This window comes from Sarcophilus harrisii, chromosome 1 (assembly GCF_902635505.1).
Source record: "Sarcophilus harrisii chromosome 1, mSarHar1.11, whole genome shotgun sequence".
NCBI lineage: Eukaryota > Metazoa > Chordata > Mammalia > Dasyuromorphia > Dasyuridae > Sarcophilus > Sarcophilus harrisii.
The window spans coordinates 532962883-532984756 of record NC_045426.1 but is presented as its reverse complement, the minus strand read 5'-3'; the positions used below and the strand labels follow the sequence as shown (position 1 = coordinate 532984756).

At 33.9% G+C, this 21874-nt stretch overlaps 1 protein-coding gene across 4 annotated transcripts in view; it reads right to left on the bottom strand.

The window, feature by feature from the left end:
- The window catches only part of NFATC1 (nuclear factor of activated T cells 1), a 202044-nt gene that overhangs the window by 127075 nt on the left and 53095 nt on the right, over positions 1-21874 (bottom strand). For all 4 annotated transcript variants that reach the window (XM_003760114.4, XM_012541593.3, XM_031946737.1 and 1 more), the window contains exon 3: positions 14431-14590. In XM_003760114.4, the coding sequence (XP_003760162.1) occupies positions 14431-14590 (160 nt within the window). The remainder of the gene's footprint in view (positions 1-14430; positions 14591-21874) is intronic.

Sequence of the window (21874 nt, the reverse complement as noted above, 5' to 3'; positions counted from 1 at the left end):
AGACTCAGGTTAAAATTCTGTTCTTTTGCAGTGCTATAAAGGAAACCATTCAATAGCAGAATCCAAGAGAAAAAGCCTCCAAATGAAGTCACATCAAGGGGTAGGAAAAGAAACAGGATGGAGCAGGAATAAATAGTCCACAATATTTTTCCAGGGTGTCTAATGGATGCCATTTTGACTATTTCATTAGCATAGCTGCTTAGCAAGCTGCATTAGCCAACAGCTTTTGTAGGCCCAGACTGAAGATAAATTAGGGGATGAGTATAGAATACTTTTCTTTCCTTCACAGGCACTGCTGCGCCCTACGGAGACAAAAAACCAGAATTAAATAGAGTCCTCTCTATTATTAAAAATGACATTGGTACCAAGTGTTGTGTTTATCCAGGTACTCAACAGGAGAGGTTTGCTATGCAAAGGCTTCAGAGTTAATTTGGTTGGGGGGAGGGAGGAATCTTTGATGTTTTACAGATATAACTTAAAGCCATAGAAGATAGTTTCCTCAGAGTTTTTCTTTTTCTTTCTTTTTTTGGAGCTGCCCATAAAAGGCGATTTTATTTTGTTTGCCTTTGGATCTGAAGACCATCTTATTCCAATCAAATTATAAAGGATATTTTTTGGAAGTGTAGAGACAATTTGTTAGAAACAATATCAAAAAATTCATATGGAAAGTAACTAACCCTGCTATTTCCTTTTCATTTGAAGAATTATCATCAATGGTGAAACAGGAAGAGTACTGAACTAGCAAGCAGGAAAGCTAAAGTCTAGATTTCATCCCTTCTACATCACAATTTTCCCCATCATGGGAGAAATATATATCCATCATATAGTGGATCTGCATAAGAAATTAAATGAGAATTTTAGGGGAGTTTTGTGGAATCTACAGATGATATGTGAAAGACAGCAGATGATATAGAAAAAGTTTAGAAATTCAGAAATATATGTATAGTGTTGTAAAAATATAGCCTATAACCAAATACTTAAACCAAATTTTACAATAAGGTACTGTGAATACCCCATAAAAGAAAAAGAAAAAAAATTCATACTTCTTCTCTGGTATGAAGTAAAAGCCAAAAAATTTTACAAGAATTTTCTAGATCTTTGGGATGTTGCACCTCTGACCTCCCACAATGTGGATGGGATAGCTGTAGTCTCAATTCTGCCTCTAACTAGCTGTGTCAGTCCACCTCTCTGAGATTGTTTCCCAATCTTAAAAACTGTTAGTCTAGACTAGATTAACTTCAAGACTCCTTACTAATTCTAATGATCTATGAATGTATATTGTGTACAAAAAAGTAGCCAAAACATAGAATTTGAGAATTGAAAGACACCTCAAAAGACTATCTCAAGCAACTCACACACAAAAGGCATCTCCATTAGGTACCAGAGCAAGTATCTGTCTGACCTCTTGAAGATCTTACAGCCTGGGGATCCTGGCACTTCTTGAGGCAGTCTACTCCATTTCTAACAACTAGCCTTAGTTGTTAGAAAGTTTTTGCTCACATCAAGTCTTCTTTGCATCTTAAATTTACTGCTCCTGGTTCTGTTCTCCTCTAGGATCAAACATACAAATCCATTTCCATGTTCATGTAATATCCCTTCATATATAGGAAGTTTACTACCTTATCCCTCCAGAGTCTTTCCTTTTCCAGGATACATATTCATAGAGTCTTCATATTATGGATGAATATTTTTCTAAACAGCCAGTTTAGAAAACTCTCTCTTCTATAAAAAATCTCTCTTCTATACTCCCTCATATTTGCATAGTTCAAAACCAGCTAAGAAATGACATTTTTAAAAGAAAAATAAGTATTGATGGGATATATCTACATATATGTGTGTGTGTGTATATATTTATATATTTTTAAACTCACTGAAAATTAGCTTATTCTAAATCAGAGTGCTACACTGGAATCCTTCATTTAACTTCAACATTGTTTCTGCGTTTCCCTTCACCCCAAATGATTGTTTTGTTTCTCATCTTCCTTTTATCTTTACATATTTCCTGATTCTTCATGCAGCAGACTTTATATTTGTGTTTTCTAATAGTCACTAATAAAAATCTTATAAAAATGGTTAAAACAGTATAGCAATGAAATGTAAAGTGGAGAAAAGTAACATAAGTATCAAAAAATCAGTCCAGAGTGTAAGGAAGGATAATGATCTTACATGATCTTAGTCAAAAGGTAAAGACTGGAAGGAAAGAGTAAATGGAAAATAATTAGTTTTTGGTTCTTCTTTGTATATTAAAATGCTCACACTCACTGATGCTTATCAAATTCATGAAGAAAATAATTTTTAATTTGTTATAACCTTATAACATGCTGTCTCCTCAAGCTCTGGGGCTCCAAGTAAATGAGTAAATGGTCCATTTGAGAGTAGGAACTTTTTTTTCCCTTGACTTTTCTTTGTATATACAGTAATTGGTAGATATCAAGTTCTTAGTAAATATTTGTTGCCAAATTTACTAACTTTAAAATCTCAGTAATAGAATGGAATCAGTGAATTAAGTCAAAACTACCCTAATACTCAAAAAGGTATTTTAAGAATATCCTCTACAGAAGTGAGTTGATACAATGTTCTCTTTTCCTTTCCTTCACCTACAGGAATGGTAAAGGAGACTTGCCACAAAAATCTTTGATCATATCATGTTATTGATTTAAAAAAAAAGGGAGGGGAGATTAAACAGCAAACTGAAGATTTGACTCTACCCACAGTGCTTTTACTGTAAGTAGACAAGAAGAGAATCAGAAGGTGTCCTGCAATAATGAGCAGATGGCTGAATGGGAAAATAAGGATAACTGTCCTAAAATGGTCTCTTATGACCATCAGTTTCCACTCAGTGCGAAGATGTTACATTCTCTATGCACAGTTATCATAAATCAGAGTATACTATGGTGCCCAGAAAGCACGTCATGAATAGAAAACTTTAATCAGAGATCAGAGACAATGATAATATTAAGAATATACAAATCAAAAGGATCAGAATGTTATTTTTTAAAGTGTGTCAAAATGAAATCACATAATAAAGGTGATGATAGGACTAAAACAAAATTTTCAAAATAGATACAGACAGAAAAAAGAGATGACAAAGCTTAAAAAGATAAATTCAATTCTTTCTTCAAAATTTTCTTTTGCATCCAATTAGCATCATAAAAAATACTGACCAAATTGTACAGCAGCAGTTCAAAGTGAGGTCCAGAGACACCTTGTGATTCCTAAAACCTTTCACAGGTTTGTGAGATCAAAAACTATTTTCATAAAATACCAATATATTGTAATTTCTTATATGGTAATTATCAGTAGATATAACTCACATAAACAAAAACCTCTTGAGGAAATCCTCAATGATTTTTAAGAATATAAAGGGATCGGGGCAGCGAGGAGGCTCAGTGGATAGAGAACCAGTCCTGAAGTTAGGAGGACCTGAGTTGAAATCTGGCCTCAGACACTTAACACTTCCTAGCTGTGTGACTCTGGGCAAGTCACTTAACCCCAATTGCCTCATCAAAGAAAAAAAAAAGAATATAAAGAGGTCCTGAGAATAAAGACTTTCAGAACCACTGATAACACAGAATAGAAAACATGAATGAAAAACTGGCATTTTCTTGATTTGCATCTGTCACCTCTTTGGGATTATTTTACAAATGACTACAAAATAATCCACAGAACACCATATCTACTAGCAACCAAATAAGACATGTAATTGGGGATTGGAGAGGGATAGACGATAAGACACAGAAATAGCTATCCATTCATCTAACCATCCATCCAGGGAAGTAGGTAGAAGGACAGAAAGCCAGACAGCTGGAAAATGAGTTAAACAGGAGACAGCCAGGAAAGTAGCATACTGATTGACATTGTAGGAGAATCAAAATTTGGGGCATGATGATGTAAAAGAGGATTTCTAGAAACCATTGCTTAAATTATAAGACAGGTAAACCACAGCAAAGATCTATTTAGAATGATTGCCTCATTTTAAAAAAAAAATCTCCAATTACTCATTTGAAAAACATCCACCCACTTCTGGATCCATGAACAAATATAACCTTGCTTGACTGACGTTCTACAAATAATAGTGAAAATTGTGTCTTTTTAAGGTAAATTAAATTTATCTTCTTGTTAACTGAATTTCATTATGCAATATAAAATTGCCTTTAAAATACTGGAGGAAAAATGGGAATAACTAGTTAGATCATATAATTGTTTGAGAGGACAAATGCCCCCCAAACTGATCTTTATATCTGGTTAACCATTATCTCTTGGAAAATTGTCACAGACAATTTTTATGCTATTCTCCTTTCTAAAGTGAACCTAGAGAGAAGATGTCTTCAAAAGCCCCAAAACTGCCATCAGCAACCTGAACTCCAAAGGGGAAAGAATTTACTGAGGTAGGAGTTCTTAATCCAAGGTTGATGAATTTGCTATCTATTAATCTATCTATAAACACCTATAGATAATATCAATATATAAATATTACATAGATATGTATATATTACATAAATATTATATATTAAATATTATAATATTTATTTAATATATTGTATATTAATATATGATTAATATATTCAATCATATATTAATATATTATTATAAACAATTAATAATATTAATTAATAAATTGTTTATTGATAAATGTTCTTTAATGTAATTATATATTTAATAAATTAAATATATTAAATATTATAAATATTGCATAAATATCTCTCCATATGTATATGGAGAGACATAAATAGATATAATTAGTTTCTTTTTAAATCCATGTATTTTATTTTATGCATTTAAAAACATTATTCTGGAAAGGGGTCCATAGGTTTCACCAGACTACCAAAGGGGTCAATGACTCAAAAGAAAGTTAAGAACCATTAGACTAATACAGCAACATTTAATCTCAAGATAACTTATCTTTTTATCTTTGTATCCTTATCGTTGCAAAGTACGTACTTAATAAGTATTTAATGATTAATGGATGATTGACAATTATGACACAATAATTTAAGCAATGACAGAAAATGGCCCAATGAAGCTAAAAAAAAAAAAAAAAGTCCAAGCCCATCCCAAGTAACTTTTACAATAAACTTTCTATGGTTTCCTCATATTTTATTTTGATAGCTGCCAACAAACAGCTGCCAGATCATTTTACTTTTCTGTTTTATCATCCTTTTTCTCCTTTCAAACAATCTTTAATTTTGGAAGTAAGAAGTGTGAAAAACACCTACTTTTTAAACTATAGCCATCTTAAAATGAAGCTATAAAATTGGGCTCACAGGCTGGACTGTTGAGTGGTTGTGTGGACTTTAATGATGAACTGCAACTCCACTAGCAGGTGTTTGCCAATTCTTTATATTCTCCAACCTGAGGAGGATGGTATTTCCATCTGTATGAAAGGGTGGTTTGACTATTAACACTTCAGGCAAGGGGATGGTGATGAAAAGAGGTTGCAAAGAAAGATAATTTCATCAAGAACAGAACTACTGACACAGAATGGGAAACAAAATTGGTGCCCATTAATTGGGGAATAACTGAAAAATTATGGTATGTAAATAGCACAAAACATTATTATTTAGTAGGAATTTATGAATATGAGGAATTATGAGAAATGATAAGATTTATATGAATGGCTACAGAGCAAAGTAAATATAACCAAGGAAACAATTTAAACAATGACTGGCCCCCCAAAATTAAAAATCCTTAAGACATAATCAATAAGCATTTTTCAACACTTGTTAGTTCCAGGTAGTGTGTTAAGCACTAGAGAGGCAAAAAAGGAACAAAAACAGCCAAACTCTGAGTAACTGAAAAACTAATGAAAATCCCCAAGAACACTGAATGAAACACACTTCCCTCTACCTCCCTATTCTGTATTCCCCTCCAGATACACACACACACACACACACACACACACACACACACACACCAGAGAACACTGAGACTCAGGAGATCTGAGTACTGCTCTCAGATCTTTAACTAATTGACATTCTTAAGCAAGTTGTGTTACTTCTCTGGTCCTTATTGGCAAAACAAATATTTTGGGTTCCAGAATGTTTTAAGCTACCTTCCAGTTCTATTATTCACTACCTTGTCAATCATAAGCAAAAAGAAAATCAGATGCTGGGTTTACATCTGTTTGCTGGACTGACATTTGAAAAGTGATTAATAATAAAATAAATATACTAGCTAACATTTATATAACACCGAGCATGTGCCAGGCATAGCACTAAGAGCCTTACATTTATTATCTCATTTGTTCCTCATAACAACCCTGTGAGGCAGGTACTATAATTATTTTCATCTTGCATATGAGGAAATTGAGGCAGGCAGAGATTAAGCCCAGGGTCCATAGCTAGTAAGTGTCCGAGACTGGATTTGAATTTGTCTTCCTGACTTCAGGCTGGAGCTCTATACAAAACACTACTATATTTATATGGTACCGTTATATTTCATCTTAAATTAGTTTATCACTAATTCATTTCTCTCTCTGAATATGTACTTAGGGTTTTCATACTGAAGGACTGAATAGTCTTGAGGTTTTTTGGTTTGTTTCTTTTTCTAGAATAATTATCAAGATGAATGGCAAGTATGATTGAATGAATATAGGAATTTACATATGAAAGCTCTGGGTATGTACCACATATGGGTATGAATGAGTTCATTCATTAGTCTTTTACAAAATTGTCATTCCAGTGGTCAAAGACTCACCATTTAAAAAAACAGGCAATAAAATTCTCATTCAGTGATGTCTAACTCTTCTTAGCAAAGATACTGGAGTGGTCTGTCATTTCCTTCTCCAACTTATTTTATAGATGAGGAAACTGAGGCAAGCAGAGTGAAGTGTCTTGCCCAGTGTCACACAGCTAGTAAGTATTTGAAGCCAGATTTGAATTCAGATAGCATGGTCTTCCTGCTTCCATTGTATGACCTGACTCGCTACAATTCTCATCTTCTAACTGTAATATTGATTGCTAAAGGGAGTTGGTCATGCTCTTATCAAATTAATCTGTGGTCTCTTCTTTTTGCAGTCTAATGTTACAGTAATGCTTTTGAGAAGCAGGGATAAGGTTAGGGTATCAGAATCTACTGGTGTTAAAGGATATGCTAAAATAACTCAACACAGGATAAAACTTTGTGGTTATTGAGTTACGCCAAAGATGGGGAGTTTTCTATTTTTGTGTTTTATAATTACATGCAAGGTCTATTTTTAGCCAACTCTCTAGTCCACTATCTTGAAAATAAAACTTTTAAAACTCCTATTCTTTCTTACTTACCTCAGTTTCAAATGCATAATTTATATTACTCACAAATAATTTTGATCACAAGAAAAACTGAATTTTGCTTCACCTTCAAGAATATTAGTCAATAGATGATGTTACTACTTTAACATGCTTCTTTCTCATGTTTTAATCTTTCATTTAAAATAATTTTAAGGAAAAAATTATTTCTATTTCTGAAAAAAGTCATAACTTTTGACAATTATTTCATTTTTGAAAGCATGCCAAGAAGCATACTATGGTTTGCTGAGTGATAGAAGGCATATCTGCTTAGGAGAATAAGAGGGGAAAAGTTTGAGAATTACTACTTCAAATAAATATACAGACTCAGAGTGTTGGAAAAGGGAGCAAAGGAGGACATGGGCAGGTTAGGACTAAATAATTGAAGTTTAAATTTATTCAAGATCCTTAGGAACTGAGAGAGAAGTTCCACCTTTATTAAAAGTTCTCATTTTTTTTCACTCATACAAAAAGAATGACTAGTGACATTTCATTAGTGCATTTTAATTAGAAAACATTTTGAATACATTATCTTCTATGAGTCTCACAACAAATAAGGCAAGTAATAATACCATTAACTGATATTTATATAGCTCTTTAAAGATGATAAAATGTGTATAGACATTATTTCCCTTGGTTGTTTCAACAACCCAGTGTTGAGGACACAGTAGATAACATTCTCCCAATTTAAAACAAAACAAAACAAAACAAAACAACAACAACAACAACAACTGAGCTTTGGGAAGGGTTAAGTGAGTTTTCAAGTTCAGACAGCTAGTGATAGCAGCAGAGTTTGAAACCCAGTCTTCAGATTCCTCATCCAATATTCCAACTCAAAGATCCCCTCATCCAATCCCCACTCCAACAAAAATAACCTAGTTCTAAACATCTCAACATAAGAACATTCAGTCTATAGCTATGTCACCCTTGCCCTAAATCAGAGGGAAAAAACGGATCATACATTTAGAACTGGTAGATAGCTTAGATATCTAGTTCAATTCTCTCATCTTACAAATAAGAAAATTGCGGGCTACAGAAGATGAGCAATTTACGTTTGGTCATACTGATAAACAACAAAGACAAGACATACATAAAGACCTATTTTTTGAACTACAGTCCTCTGACCTGAATCAGAATTTTCTTTCCATTGTACTACAGTGCCTCCCAAATCATCTCACCAAAAAAAAAAAAAAAAAAAAAAAAAAAAAAAAAAAAAAAAAAAAAGATTAAAAGGTTTTTTTAATCAGTTTTTTCAGGGGGAGGGCATCACCACTAATTGGTTGTTCTGAATTCTGTGGCTCCAGTCATTCCCTTGATAAGAGCCTTGATCTGTATAGTTATAACCTCATGCACATCATCTAGGATCCATCCAAACCTCACTCACATACCAGGGGGGTCCTGAGAGTGAATGTTGTGTACAAACTAGACACATGTTGAGCATGAAAGGAGAATGCCAAGTTGACTTTACTGAGTAATCATTGTAAATTGATAGCTAGTACTTGTGTTGTGCTTTAATGTTTTCAAAACACTTTATAAATATTACTTCATTTTAACTTCACAATAGCCCTAGGAGATAGATGCTTTTATTTTCCTCATTTTACATATGAAGAAACTAAGATTGAAAGAGACTGGTTTGTGCAGGATCACTCAGCTAGTAAGTGTCTGAAATCAGATTTGAATTCTTGATTCTAGGTCTGGCATTTATAAAATGGCTCATTGACATAGAACCTTCATTGTTATCTCAACAGATCTTAAAAGAAGAAAACTGGGGACAGGAGAGGGAGAAAGAAATAGTAAGGCAGGACCAGGAAACTAAGGAAGCTGGTCCATCACTATTCACAGCTCACCTCCACCATTTATTAAACAGATGAGTGTGTATGTGTGTGTGTGTGTGTGTGTGTGTGTGTGTGTGTGTGTAAGAGAAGTCAGGTGATATAGTAGAACACCAAGCCTGGATTTGAATTCAAATCAGTCCTCAGACATTCATAAGTTATATGACTCTGCATAAGTCACTCAACCTCTATTTGCCTCAGTTTCACATCTATAAAATAGAGACAGACTGGAGAAGGAAATGGTAACTACTCTAGTATCTTTGCCAAGAAAACCCAAGGATTTGTCCATGAGATCTTGTTAATTAACTCTAGTTAGACACAATTAGATACAGCTGAACAACAGCAAATGTATATCCATATGTGCAAATAGACATATATGAAAAGAGAGACACAGAGACCAAGACAGAGAGACAAAGAAATTAAAATACAAAAACCATTCTGACTTTTGGGACACTCTGGGTATACATGAAGCTCTTCAGCTCTAGTCCCCTTCATTCTTTTCTAATTATCCTGCACAACTCCAGGGTTCCTAGTCTAACTTCCTCCTATTCAACCCTTCTCCCTCACTCTACTTATTCCAATCCACAAGGCTAATCCACAAAACACACACCTTACATCTAGATGGAATTCTATATAAAACTATGCATATTAACCAGAAACAGAGGGAACTAGTAAAACACAAAAATAGATTTGATTGGGTATTTGTCATACCACTGATCTTCACTGAGCATTATCCTTTAAGGAGATAACCACATTGAAGGAAGAACAGGATTAAAATCTATTCAAGTTTTAAGTTACTCCTGAAAAAATAAAGTATTATTTCCTGTTTTTGTTAAGGACCATGCCTAAGTGCATTATAAGGAGCAAGTCAATTCTCCAAGAGCTCTCTCAATAGCTGTGAACATCTGAAGGAGTTGCAAAGCAGCCTTTACTGACACAAGTATTGCTTGTAGACTAGGAAAATAATTGGAGCCAGAAGGAAGAGAGAGGTCAGACAATGCAATGGGCTCTTAGTGGGGAGGGCAGAGAACAGCAACTGCCTCTCAGTGTCCTTGAATCACCATAATCCTCTCAGAAGAAAAGAAAAGGTCTACCAGAGGTAAAGCAAAATTACATATTGTGTTCCCAACAGGTTTTACTTCTATTAACTCAAAGGTTTTAAACAAGTCATTCATCCTCTATAAATCAAGAAAGACCAAAAGATCTGGAACCACAAAAACCATGTAATGTAACTGAGGCCTAAGGAAGCAAAATGAATTAAGGTCACATAGTAAACTGGGAGATGAAGTTAAGACCTGTGACTCTGAAGCCTGTGGTTTTATTCCACTACTACATGGAAGTACATGCTGAAATTGAAATCTGGAAGACCCATCTTCCTGAGTTCAAGTCTGGGCTCAGAAAATAGCTGTGTGACCTTAGAAAAATCACTTTACTCTGTCTTAGTTTCCTCGTCTGTAAAATGAGCTAGAGAAAGAAATGGCAAACCACTTTAGTATCTCTACCAAGAAGCACTCAAATGGGGTCAAAAAGAGTTGGACATGACTGAGAAACAACTGAATAACAATGAGCTGCCTCAAAGTAGGAACAATAACCACTATATTCTTAGTGAAATATTGTGCCAAGACTAGTGATACCTAAAAATTTTGAATTTCTAGAAAGAAAGGTGCTAAATATATGGAGCATATTCCCATGATCTCAATGGTTTTTACACCTTCCTAAGAAAAACTAAAATAAATTTATGTCCCCAGTTTTTACTGAAAACAGTTTTTCTATAGTAACACAACTTCACTTTCATTTCCCTTCTTTCTGAGTCTTCTTTCCTTTCTCAGTGTACTTTCTTTTCCACTCAGAAATAGCATTCTTTGATTCACTAAAAACTGAAGCAGGATAGAGGAGGGAAATATCTGTAGTTATTTAGGCTAACTAAAATGCTGGCATTTTCACCACTTTTTCCACCTAGCAAGGTGGAAACTTGAAATGTCAGACTGGCCATGGTGCACTGATGTCCCTCCATCCACATTTCCTCACATACAGAGACCTGAATAGGTATTAATTGGCATCAAGTGTGTGGCTACAAATATCACTTTAATATCATTCACATATGTTCAGCTAAAGTGCTTAGCTTTTCAGCATACTTCCTCCTGACTCCATTTCACTGATTTTTGGCATTTAAAACCAACTATTTTTTTCCTGTGGCCTTCCTTCCCTCTCCATTTATTTCAATGGAACAACACACAAATACTGTAAGCCCTGCTGAGGGCCCTTTCCAACTTGTATGATTTTCCAAATAACAGGGTTGGGAAGACTAGTTTCATGATTGGGGGCAAAGAAAAAAAACCACTGTATATGTATTCTACACAACCTGAAGTTATAGACCAGATGAAAAGCTTCTGTCCTCAATGTAGTCCTTGAAAGTTAGTGACTTACCATTTAAAAAAATACCTTTTAAAGTTTATTAGGTAAAACCTGTGACAAAAAGAAAAAGCTAATTCCCCAAAGAACTTAACTAGGTTTTTTTTTTGTTTGTTTTGTTTTTTTAACATTCTCAAGGCAGAAAGTAGTGACAGAAGGTAGATGTTTTGTCTGCTTCCTCGCTACTAATGAAGCTTACTGGTCAAAGATCTCATCCTCAATGTCCTAACCCTGAAGCAAAGTAAACCATATTTTTTTTTCAAAATGTTTATGAGGTGGGGAAATGCCACACTGAGTCACCATTAAAAGAGCCAAATTCTACCCTCAGATGTATGCAGGAAAAGTACTAAAGTCAACATGAGCTGCAGACATTCATCTGAGGATAGAATTTGGCTCAGGAACCTTGGGTTCCTTTTACATAGACCTCTGCTTTCTGACTGTTGCCTCTGTGGTCCTCTCTTCACTTAGAATTTACTCACCAACTTGACCATGTTTATTATTCTGAATGATAACAAGACCATGTGGCATTTCTCATACACAAAGCAATGAGGAAAATAAACTGCCTACTCCTTCCAGTCTCTTCATGAAAGAGGACGCAACATACACACACTCACAGAATTACCAAATTAGAGGACCTTCAGAGCTCAGGTAGCTGAGTGGGAATCCTCTTTACATTATTCTAAACAAATGGTTAGCTAGCTTATACTCAAAGAGAGTCTTCTATTTCTTTCATTTAAGAGAAATTAGAGGGAGAAATGGGAACCTTAATAAAAAAAAAAGACTGAACATAACTGACTTACAAAAAAAATCCATTAACATTTACAAAACTATATTTTACACTATTATGAGATGTATGTGTATATACATATATATGTATATTTATAAAGGAGCTAGATAATTCAATGGGCAGAGTGCTGAACCAAAGTCAGTCAGTAAATATTTATTAAGTACTTATATGCCAGGGACTAGGCTAAATGTGGAGTTCAGATGTGGCCTCCAATATTTACTAACTGATGGATCTTGGATAAGTTATTTGACCTATATCTGCTTTAGTTTCCTCATCTATAAGATATAGATAATAATAGCACCTACCTCCTAGGGTTATTGTGAAGATAAAATGAAATCATATTTTTGAAGTGATTTGCAAACCTTAAAATAATTCTAGGTATTATTGTTTTTATGCGGCACATAGAATCAATAGTTTCCTTTTTATATGTGGTCCTTAATTGGGTCAAATAAACAAAATCTAATCCCTGATTGAATGGAGGGTTATCTAAATCACTGGGCAAATACACATGAAGCCTGAACAAGGTTTAACCTCTAGTGAAGGTTCACAGGTTTGCCATTGTCCACTAAATAGTGCATTCTCATCCTCAGTTCTTTTCTATACTAGACATATATTTACACATTAATTTTGGGTTATCAGCTACAAGCTAAAACACAGGAAAGTTTCATATTTAAGACTGATATGGGAATGAAAGGATAATTCTATGGTTTGTTTTTTGAAAGTTGCCTCACCATGGTTTATAGACTGGTCTGTGATCACAGAATCATAGAACTAAAAATTAACTTAGCTATTATTTAGAGATGAGAAAACTGAATTCCAATAAGCTTTAAGTGACTGCTCCAAAGTTTGCTAAGATAGGTTGGCTCCAGCTTTGACTTTCACTACTTTAAACTTTGGTTTTCATTCAGACATTTCAATCATGTCCAACTTTCCTGATCCTATTTGGGGTTTTCTTGGCGCAGATACTGAGGTGGTTCGCCATTTCCTTTGCCAGCTTATTTTATAGATGAGGAAAATGAGGCAAACAGGGTAAAGTGACTTGCCCAGTGCTACATTGCTTGTGTTTGGGACAAGATTTGAACTTGGGAAGATGAGTCTTCCTGATTCCAGACCAATCACTGCACCACCTAACTGTCCTCAAAAAACAAAACCAGAAAACTTTGGCTTAGACTGTAGCCAAAATGTAAATGAGATATAGCCAAAATACTCAACATAATCCTGACAAATATTAAAATTTAGTCACTGAAGATGCCACTTGGAAATTTAAAAAAAAAATCATCATATTATCAGACTAACTTTGCTTTCTTTTCATTCTTTTTTTCTCTATCCTAAAGCACAGCAAGAATGTAAACAGCACCATGGGAATCCCTCAAATCCATTGAAAGCAGCTCAGAAGATAAAAGAAAAAGACCACTTCCTCCACTCTCCCTCAGTGATACATACTGCCACCATCTGGAAAGTTAGAAAAATTCCCAGGGTGATATAAAACATCTTTTGTCTTTTTTGTGCTGTTCATCTTCTAAACTCAATAGTTTGATTTTTTTTTTTAGTTCCTGATATCATTTGTTTATCATTTATAAGGGAGCCATGAGTAATAGAAAATGTATAGGGATGGACAAATTAAGAAAGGTTGTCAGTGCCCTGAATTTCTCATAAGGACGATATTATCTTAGACACCAATCTATCTTCCCAACATTGCCTACTTAGCAGAAACAGAAGCCTGGCTCCAAATTTAGCATGTTTGGTTTTTTTAGGGATTAACTTTGGTTCAACAGCTATAGGGACTCCATAAAGATCCTGGAAAGAAATATTACAAACTCTTTGCTAAATATATTAAAGAGAAAGCCAGCATCTAGAAGACTTAAAAAAAAAAAAAAAAAAAAGACAAACCAACACCTATTTTCTTATGAGTGGATCAATGCGGAAGAAAGGAAATATGGAAGGAGGGAAAGGGGAGAAAAGGGAAAAGAAAGCAAGAGGAGGCAAAGGAAGGAGAGAGGAAAGGAGGGGGGGGGGGGAAGGAAGAGCTGCACTTGTTTTCTTTCCAAAGATAGGATATGGACTACCAAAAAGTATAAATTTCAGGTGGCATGTCAGAACAAACAAACCTTTCTGTCTTGAAAAATACTGATACCTGCACAATAGGGTGTCCTCCTGCAGATGCCTTCACAGCCCCTCGACTTCCTTCAGTCTCATAATGAGCTCTGTGGTGGGATTTGGGCTGTACTTCAATCCTAAGTTCATAAGGTCCTGAGTGAGATGGCAGCTGCCAATCAAGGGCAGGCAGAGACGGGCTGAAATGGAAAACAAAAAAGCATTAAATATTAACAACTAGTGTATTAACACCAACCACAAGTATCTGAATCTATTACTTTAGGGGCCAGGATTAGCAGTCCATCCTTCACCATCTTACATTAAAAATTTCCATCAATAAGGATAATGCCCTGACATAAGTAATTTAAAAGTCTTTGTAAAAAGCCAATGGTTACTTTAGGATGATGTATGGGGAAAGCCTTGTCAATGTCTTAATCTCTGTAAGGTTTTTAAATAAAATGGAAACATTTTCTAAACCCAACCTTAAAGTGTTTCCCTCTCTGGTACTAGATTTACATCAATTATTTAACCTCAAAATAAAAATCAATCCTAGAATGATATGTAGACAACTTTAAAACCAAAGAAGGACAACCTTTGGTCTGAGAGTCAGGACATCGTGTTCTAGTCTTCGTTCTATCAATAATTAACTGAAAATCCTAGAGAAGTCATTTAATCTCTCTGGCCTCAGTCTCCACATCTATAAAATTAGGGTATTGAACTATATTAAACATTTTTCACCTGGAGTCCAAGAACTTATTTTTTAAAATTTTTGATAACTATAGCTCAACATAATTGGTTTCCTTTGTAATACCATACATTTTTTGTACTTTCAAATATTATTCTAAAAAGAAATCCAGTTTCACCATACTCTCAAAGAGGGCTATGATGCAAAAAAAAAAAAAAAAAAAAAAAAAGAAAATTAAGAATCTCTGGACTAAATAGACAAAATTTCTGATTCCTTAAAAGAACGATTAAGAATCTAAAAGAACAATTTAAAGAATTTTTTAAATTGCAGTTCACAAATCAGGATTACTAAGATACGCATTTAGCTGTACACATATTTAATGAGCAAATTCCTAATTCTTATACTACAGTGTGGTCTTATCTTTTTATTAAAAAAAAGAAAAATGCATAAAAATTACATGACTTTGGAAACAGCAATAACAAATCATCTTCTGAATATCATGTTAGGATTTTTTTGATAGACCCTCTGCATGGAAGGATTAGCTATGATCTTATTGGTAACAAACAAAAAAGCAAAGAAGAAAATGCAATCTCAACTGAATTCTCAAGTCCCTTCCTCAGTCCAACATAGACAATCTTTTATTACCATATCCTGATCTACTGAAATCTAGATGTGTAGAAGAATCAAAAGTTGAATGTTAGATCAATTCTAGCTCTCACCAAAATGTAGGAGAGCGGTACCTATGAAAATTGTTACCATTGATATATTCACTTTGGGGTTAGGGGATGGCAGGTATGGTTAGCTTTTGCTCTGTCCCTGTCAATAGTGTAGGGATGCCAACCTTAGTATGGAGCTGCCTTTTGCAGCTAAGTTTCTATTAGTTTAATTTCCTTTTTTCTTCAAATCTCATTCTGTCCTCAAGTCTTATAAAGAAAGGTTGGGTTTTTTTGAGAGTTTCAGCTTTTAAGCCCTATGCAAAAATTAGCTGTTATAATAATAAGTTCTCTTGGGCCATCACAGTCATCATCTTACTCTGCCTCCTAGGAGTTAAATGGAACACTGAATAAAACTGAAAATAAGTCTGCACAACTGCAGTGGAAATATAAATGACTAAGAGATTTGTTCAATCCAATTCATACCATTCCATTAAAAGAATGAACTGATACTTCTTCACTTCCGCCAAACCATGAGGATTGACCACAGGTAATCAGAACAACAAAATTTTTCATTTCTTTCCAGTTCTGCTGCACTTTCATAAGCTTGTCTCAGATATACTACTTACTTATACTTAGATACACTTGGATATAATACTTACTACTTGGATATACTTATAATATCCTTTAGTTACTTAGAATCCATTAATATAACTGTAGATCAAAAACATGAATTTGATTCCTCAAGTAGCAACAATGAAGGAATAACCACTTAGAAAAAATTAAGTCCTCCAAACAGAAACCAGTCAGTCAACAAGTATCTATTAAGCACTTACTTATGGTGCTAAGCCTAAGGCATACAAAAAAAAGGCAAAAATAAATTCTGTTCTTGACAAATAATCTAATGAGACAAATAACTAGATACAGAGCAGACATATATGAAAATAGAGTCTAACTTCAGAGGGAAGGATATTATGAGCTGAGAAAATTAGGAAAGGCCTTTTGAAAAAAAGGTTGTATTTGAGCTATCTTGAAGAAAGGCAGGAAAACCAAGAGATGGATGGAGGTGAGGAAGGAGAACATTCCAGACTTGGGGAACAGCCTGTGAGTGCATAAGTAAAGAACTGGGAGATGTAATATCATGAGAAGAATAGCAAGTAGACTATGGTGGATAGTAGACTACATAGGGGAAAGCAGAATATAAGAATATAAGAAACCTTGAAAGAAAGATCAGAATTTATTTTATGAATGGCTTCAAATGTCAAACACAACATTTTATATTTGACTCAGACTGTAATAAAGAGCCAACTAAAGTTTATTGAGTATGGGTTTAGGATGACTGTTGAATAGAAGAAGGGGTTAAGGATAAGGAAGTGATATAGTCAGACCTGTGCTTCAAAAAAATAAAGTTTGGCTGTTAAGTGAAGAATGGATCAGTATAGAGAGAGATTTAAGGCCAAGAAACTATTTGGGATACAGTATGTATTATATCGGACAAGTCGCTCACTCCACATGATGGTCCACAATGTCTTCTCCATGTTCAATTCAAACCAGATTTTTTATTGCCCTGGTCATTACCACACTGTTTATATTATCACTTCGCCTCCTCACAAACTTCCATGGTGCCTCTATAAGAATTTTCTAATTCCCTTCCAATATGGCCCCAATATATTTTCCCTCTTTTTCTTCTCACTAGTCCCTTACTATATGCTGCCTAACCTATAGTTATACTAGACCATTTACTATTACCTCAATATACCATGTATTCTGGTGCCTCTAGATTTTACTTAAACTATTCCCTCTGCTATAAATGTCCTCCTTTCCTCTTCCCCTAAGTTTACAAGTCAAAATCCTGCCTTACCCAATCTTTAAGGTTCAGTTCAAATGCCATGTCCTTCATGAAGTCTTTCCTGAGCCCCATTTTCTAAAATCCCAGAATAATTTTCATGCCTATGACACAGCATGTTTTGCCTTGCACTGGAATTACTCCCTCTACCATTTGAATTTTCTCTTTTAGGACAGAAATTGGGACTTACTTGTCTTCATATTTCTCTAGCACCTAGAAGAATTACTATCATGTGGTTGATATTTTATATATTTGTCTATTTGAATGAATCAAATTGAATTGGTTTCTAATTATTTCATTCTGGTTCTGTTTCACCAAATACACTGTAAACTCTTTGAAATTGAATTCTATGTCTTATGCTTTATATTTATTCCTGCAATATTTAATATCTAATACCATTTTGGGGATATAGTAAGCACTCAATAAGAAGCAACAGAGTCACTGACTAATGTCTATATTTTGGAGAAGGAAATGGCAAACCACTCCAGTATTCTTGCCAACGAAAACCCAAATGGCTCATGAAGAGTCCGACACAATTGAAAAATGACAACATCAAAATCTGAATGCCTGAAAAGTTGTGCTTAAAACAAGGATTTGGATTAAAATAAACTGTAAGCAAAATATTAAAATAAAGAACACCAATGTATTTTAGTATCTACTATGCATTTATAAAATATATATAAAAACAAAACAAAATATCAGCCAAGCATTTGTATGCTATTATGTTACCCAAAGAGCTGCTTGGTTAATTGGATTTTTCCACTTTTGAGCTGGCCATTTTGGGCTTGTAGAAACACAATCAGAGCATCCTTTGCTATAGTTATTGAGGTATAAAATTTGTTCTTCTTAACCTCAGAATTAAAAAAAAAGTCATTTATTCAGAATATATAAATATATGTGTATAGTCAGGACTATGAAATCCTAATATGAGTCCTCTGCCAAATCTGACTGGTTAGCCCTGGGAAATCAAGAGTTAGTTTCATTTTATAAAAGAAAAGAACTTATATTTTTCCTGGGGTTTGAGTGTTTTTTTTAAACAGATGTTTTTCTTTTATTCTTGGATCTAGTATTCTCTACTTTAAATAAAATAGTATTAGATTAAAATATTTTCATACCAATAGCCCAGCTGTATACTTTTCCCTTTTAACCGTGTCTTACAGATTTCTAAGGGAATATCCTCATGCTGAACCACTAAAGAATCAAGCTTATTAGCGAAATAGAATGTTTTCACTTAAACATTGTCTTTAGAAACTATGTTTTTTCAGTGAAAACAAAGAATAAATGTGAATAGACCTAACAGAATATCTTGTCTAATTTTTAAATTTCAGGCAATGGCCACTATCCAGATAAATGAGGCAATTGCCTAGTGAATTTTTTTTAAGCTGTGTAAACACAACCTAAGTAAACAATTTAAAAGTATGTTGTAATCACATGAACAATGAAGGTGTGATAAATGTGCCTTTATGTATACACAGTATACATCATAGGCTGCTTAGGTGTGGCACAGAGATGTCCATGATGAATAACAGTGACCATCATATCTGGTCTTACAATCCATCATCAGGTGCCATAGTAAGTTCTGGCCAGTATTAAATAACAATTAAATGACAGTTTTCCTGATGAAGGAAGTGCTGTGATGTATTTAACAGTTTCATGGGCTGTGGCTGTCAAAGGTATTTCCTATTTGAGGTTATCTTCATCATACAATTAATTTCCTGTAGCAATGCCTGGCTAAAGGAAAGGCAAATGAGAAAAAGCCTTAGTTAGGGAGAGTGGGGAGAGAAAATAATCTATTATGATGGTAGAGTCTACCCTTCTGAGGAGAAGTGGAAATTAATTTGTCTTAAAAGAATCAAGAGCTACAGAATTATTACAACTTTTCCACATATGCATGTACTTCCTATAACAGGGAGTTGTTAATTCTTTAAATTATTTCAAGATAGGATAGAAGTATTATAATAAGTTATTATTATGTAATTATTAATATTTCTAAACATCCATTTTCACAAGGTTTTAGAATTTCTATTTGAAATGTCTGTGCTCATTTATCTTATTTGGGGGGGTGATCTATTAGATAATGTCAATATCAAAGAAGAAAACTCTCTTCTGCTACCCCCTTAACTATCAAACAGCTAATAAATAATGGAGTAATGGGATTCATCTAATAAATGTGACAAATAAAAGATACACAATTAGGTCACCTCCCATTCATCCCCTGTTAGTACTATGTAGTGAGAGGAACTTGGCTCAGTTGTTTCCAAGGAGAAAAAAATGGTTTAGTTCTTCAGAGTATAAGGTCATATTAATTTTCCTAACTATAAAGAACTATAAAATATTTTCACTTGCAGTCACAGACTCATAGATGGGATTTAGAGCTGGAAAGGACCTTAGAAATCAGCTAATCTAACCTAATCATCTTATAGCTGAGGCAAATGACTCCCAGTGAAGCAAAATGATTTAACCTAGTTCACAAATATATTAAGTGATTCCTCTGTGCTCAAACTCCAAATTCAGAATGCAATTCCATAATGCCTCTATAAAAAGGGATATTTTTACACTGTGTTCATGCTTGTAAAACTGTGAGCTTTCAAAAACATGATAATTTTAATATTTGTGTATGTAGATCTGTCTATATATCTTATGAATTAAGAAATATATCAAAAGTCAAAGGTAAGTGCTTAGTTTGACAATGTGCATTTTGTATTTTCAATAGACTGAAGGCAATTTAAAATTTTGACCTTCTTTACTGTTCAGATTAGAGAATTGTAACCTCTTACCAGTTTATGATATATTTTTATTACCCCTACCATGACCAATTAAACAAGCAACCCAATTCCTTCTTTACAACTAATTAATCTCAAGTCTATAATGATCATACCTATATATAGGAAAAGATGAATCAAATTTTTCTATTATTGATGGACATTCCTAGGATAGATCTGGCTACTTTAGTCAGTATTAGATTTGAAGGAAGTCATACAATTGAATTCAGGTATAATAGTAATTTAGTCACATAAAAACATATTCAAGTTTATTAAATCAAAAAGTCAAGAAGAGTTAGTTGGAACATACACAACAAACAAAAAATCACTTCAAACAATAAAGAAATATTTCTAAGTTACAGATAGAAATATCATTGCAAATGTCCAGTCTCTTTAATCTGCTCATATCTATCTTATTCAATAAGACAGAATTCCCCCTCTTTCAGAAAATAATGTTAGTAAGAATTCAACATCCAAAAAACTACATAGATGAAGAAATAAATTTTTAAGATCCTCAAGATTCTAGACTATTGGCCAACAACAATTTTAAAAAGCAATATTTTAACCATCCTCTGTAGCACTTTGGCAAACCCAGTTGTATTTATCTATATATATTAAGAGAGGAGACAGGTAGAGAGATTACCTTTAATTTATTCTATATGTATCTTATTGTTTACATGTTGTTTCCCATTAGACTCTAAGTTTCTTAAGAACAGGAACAGTCTTTTGCATTTGTTTGTATCCTTAGTGCACCATGCTACAAACATAATAGGTGCTTAACAAATTCTGATTGACTAACCAAAAATGGTTATATAAACAATTTTCTCTAGGACATAGAAAATAACATCAACACTAGCAGAAGGAATCAAAATCATATGAGAATAAAGTAAAGTATCTATCATTCTCACATCCTGATATGCTATTACACTGCATTTGTCCCAAAAGTACTTTTAAAAAGATGAACTTATATTTGAATTTGTTGTTCAGTCATTTTTCATTTGTGTCTTATTCTTTGGTGACCCCAGTTGGGGTTTTCTTTGCAAAAAACAAACAAACAAACAACAACAACAACAAAACACTGAAATGGTTTGCCATTTCCTTCTCATTTTACAGATGAGGAAACTGAGCTAAACAAAGTTAAATGATTTGCCCAGCGTCACACAGTTAGTAAATGTCTAAGGCCAAATTTGAACTCATAAAGATGGAGTTTTCTTGATTCTCAGGCTTAGAGCTCTATTTCCTACTCCATCTAGCTGGAACTTGAGTGAATGAAATTTGGACAGTGGCTTATGCAACTTGTATTTCAAAGAAATAAAGACTGATTAGTTAGTCAAGAGAGGTAACTCAGTTCTCTGTTTATCACTTGAGTTTCCCTTTCTTTCATGCGAAGTTCTCCTTGTGGGAAAATTACAAGTATATTTATTTTTGCAGGTATTTGTTTTCTCTTGCCACTGATGATGTGAGCTTCAAAAAAAAAGTTGGGATTTAGTAGTAGAGAAGAATTGTGGCATTAGTCAATATCCAAAAGGCCAATATAA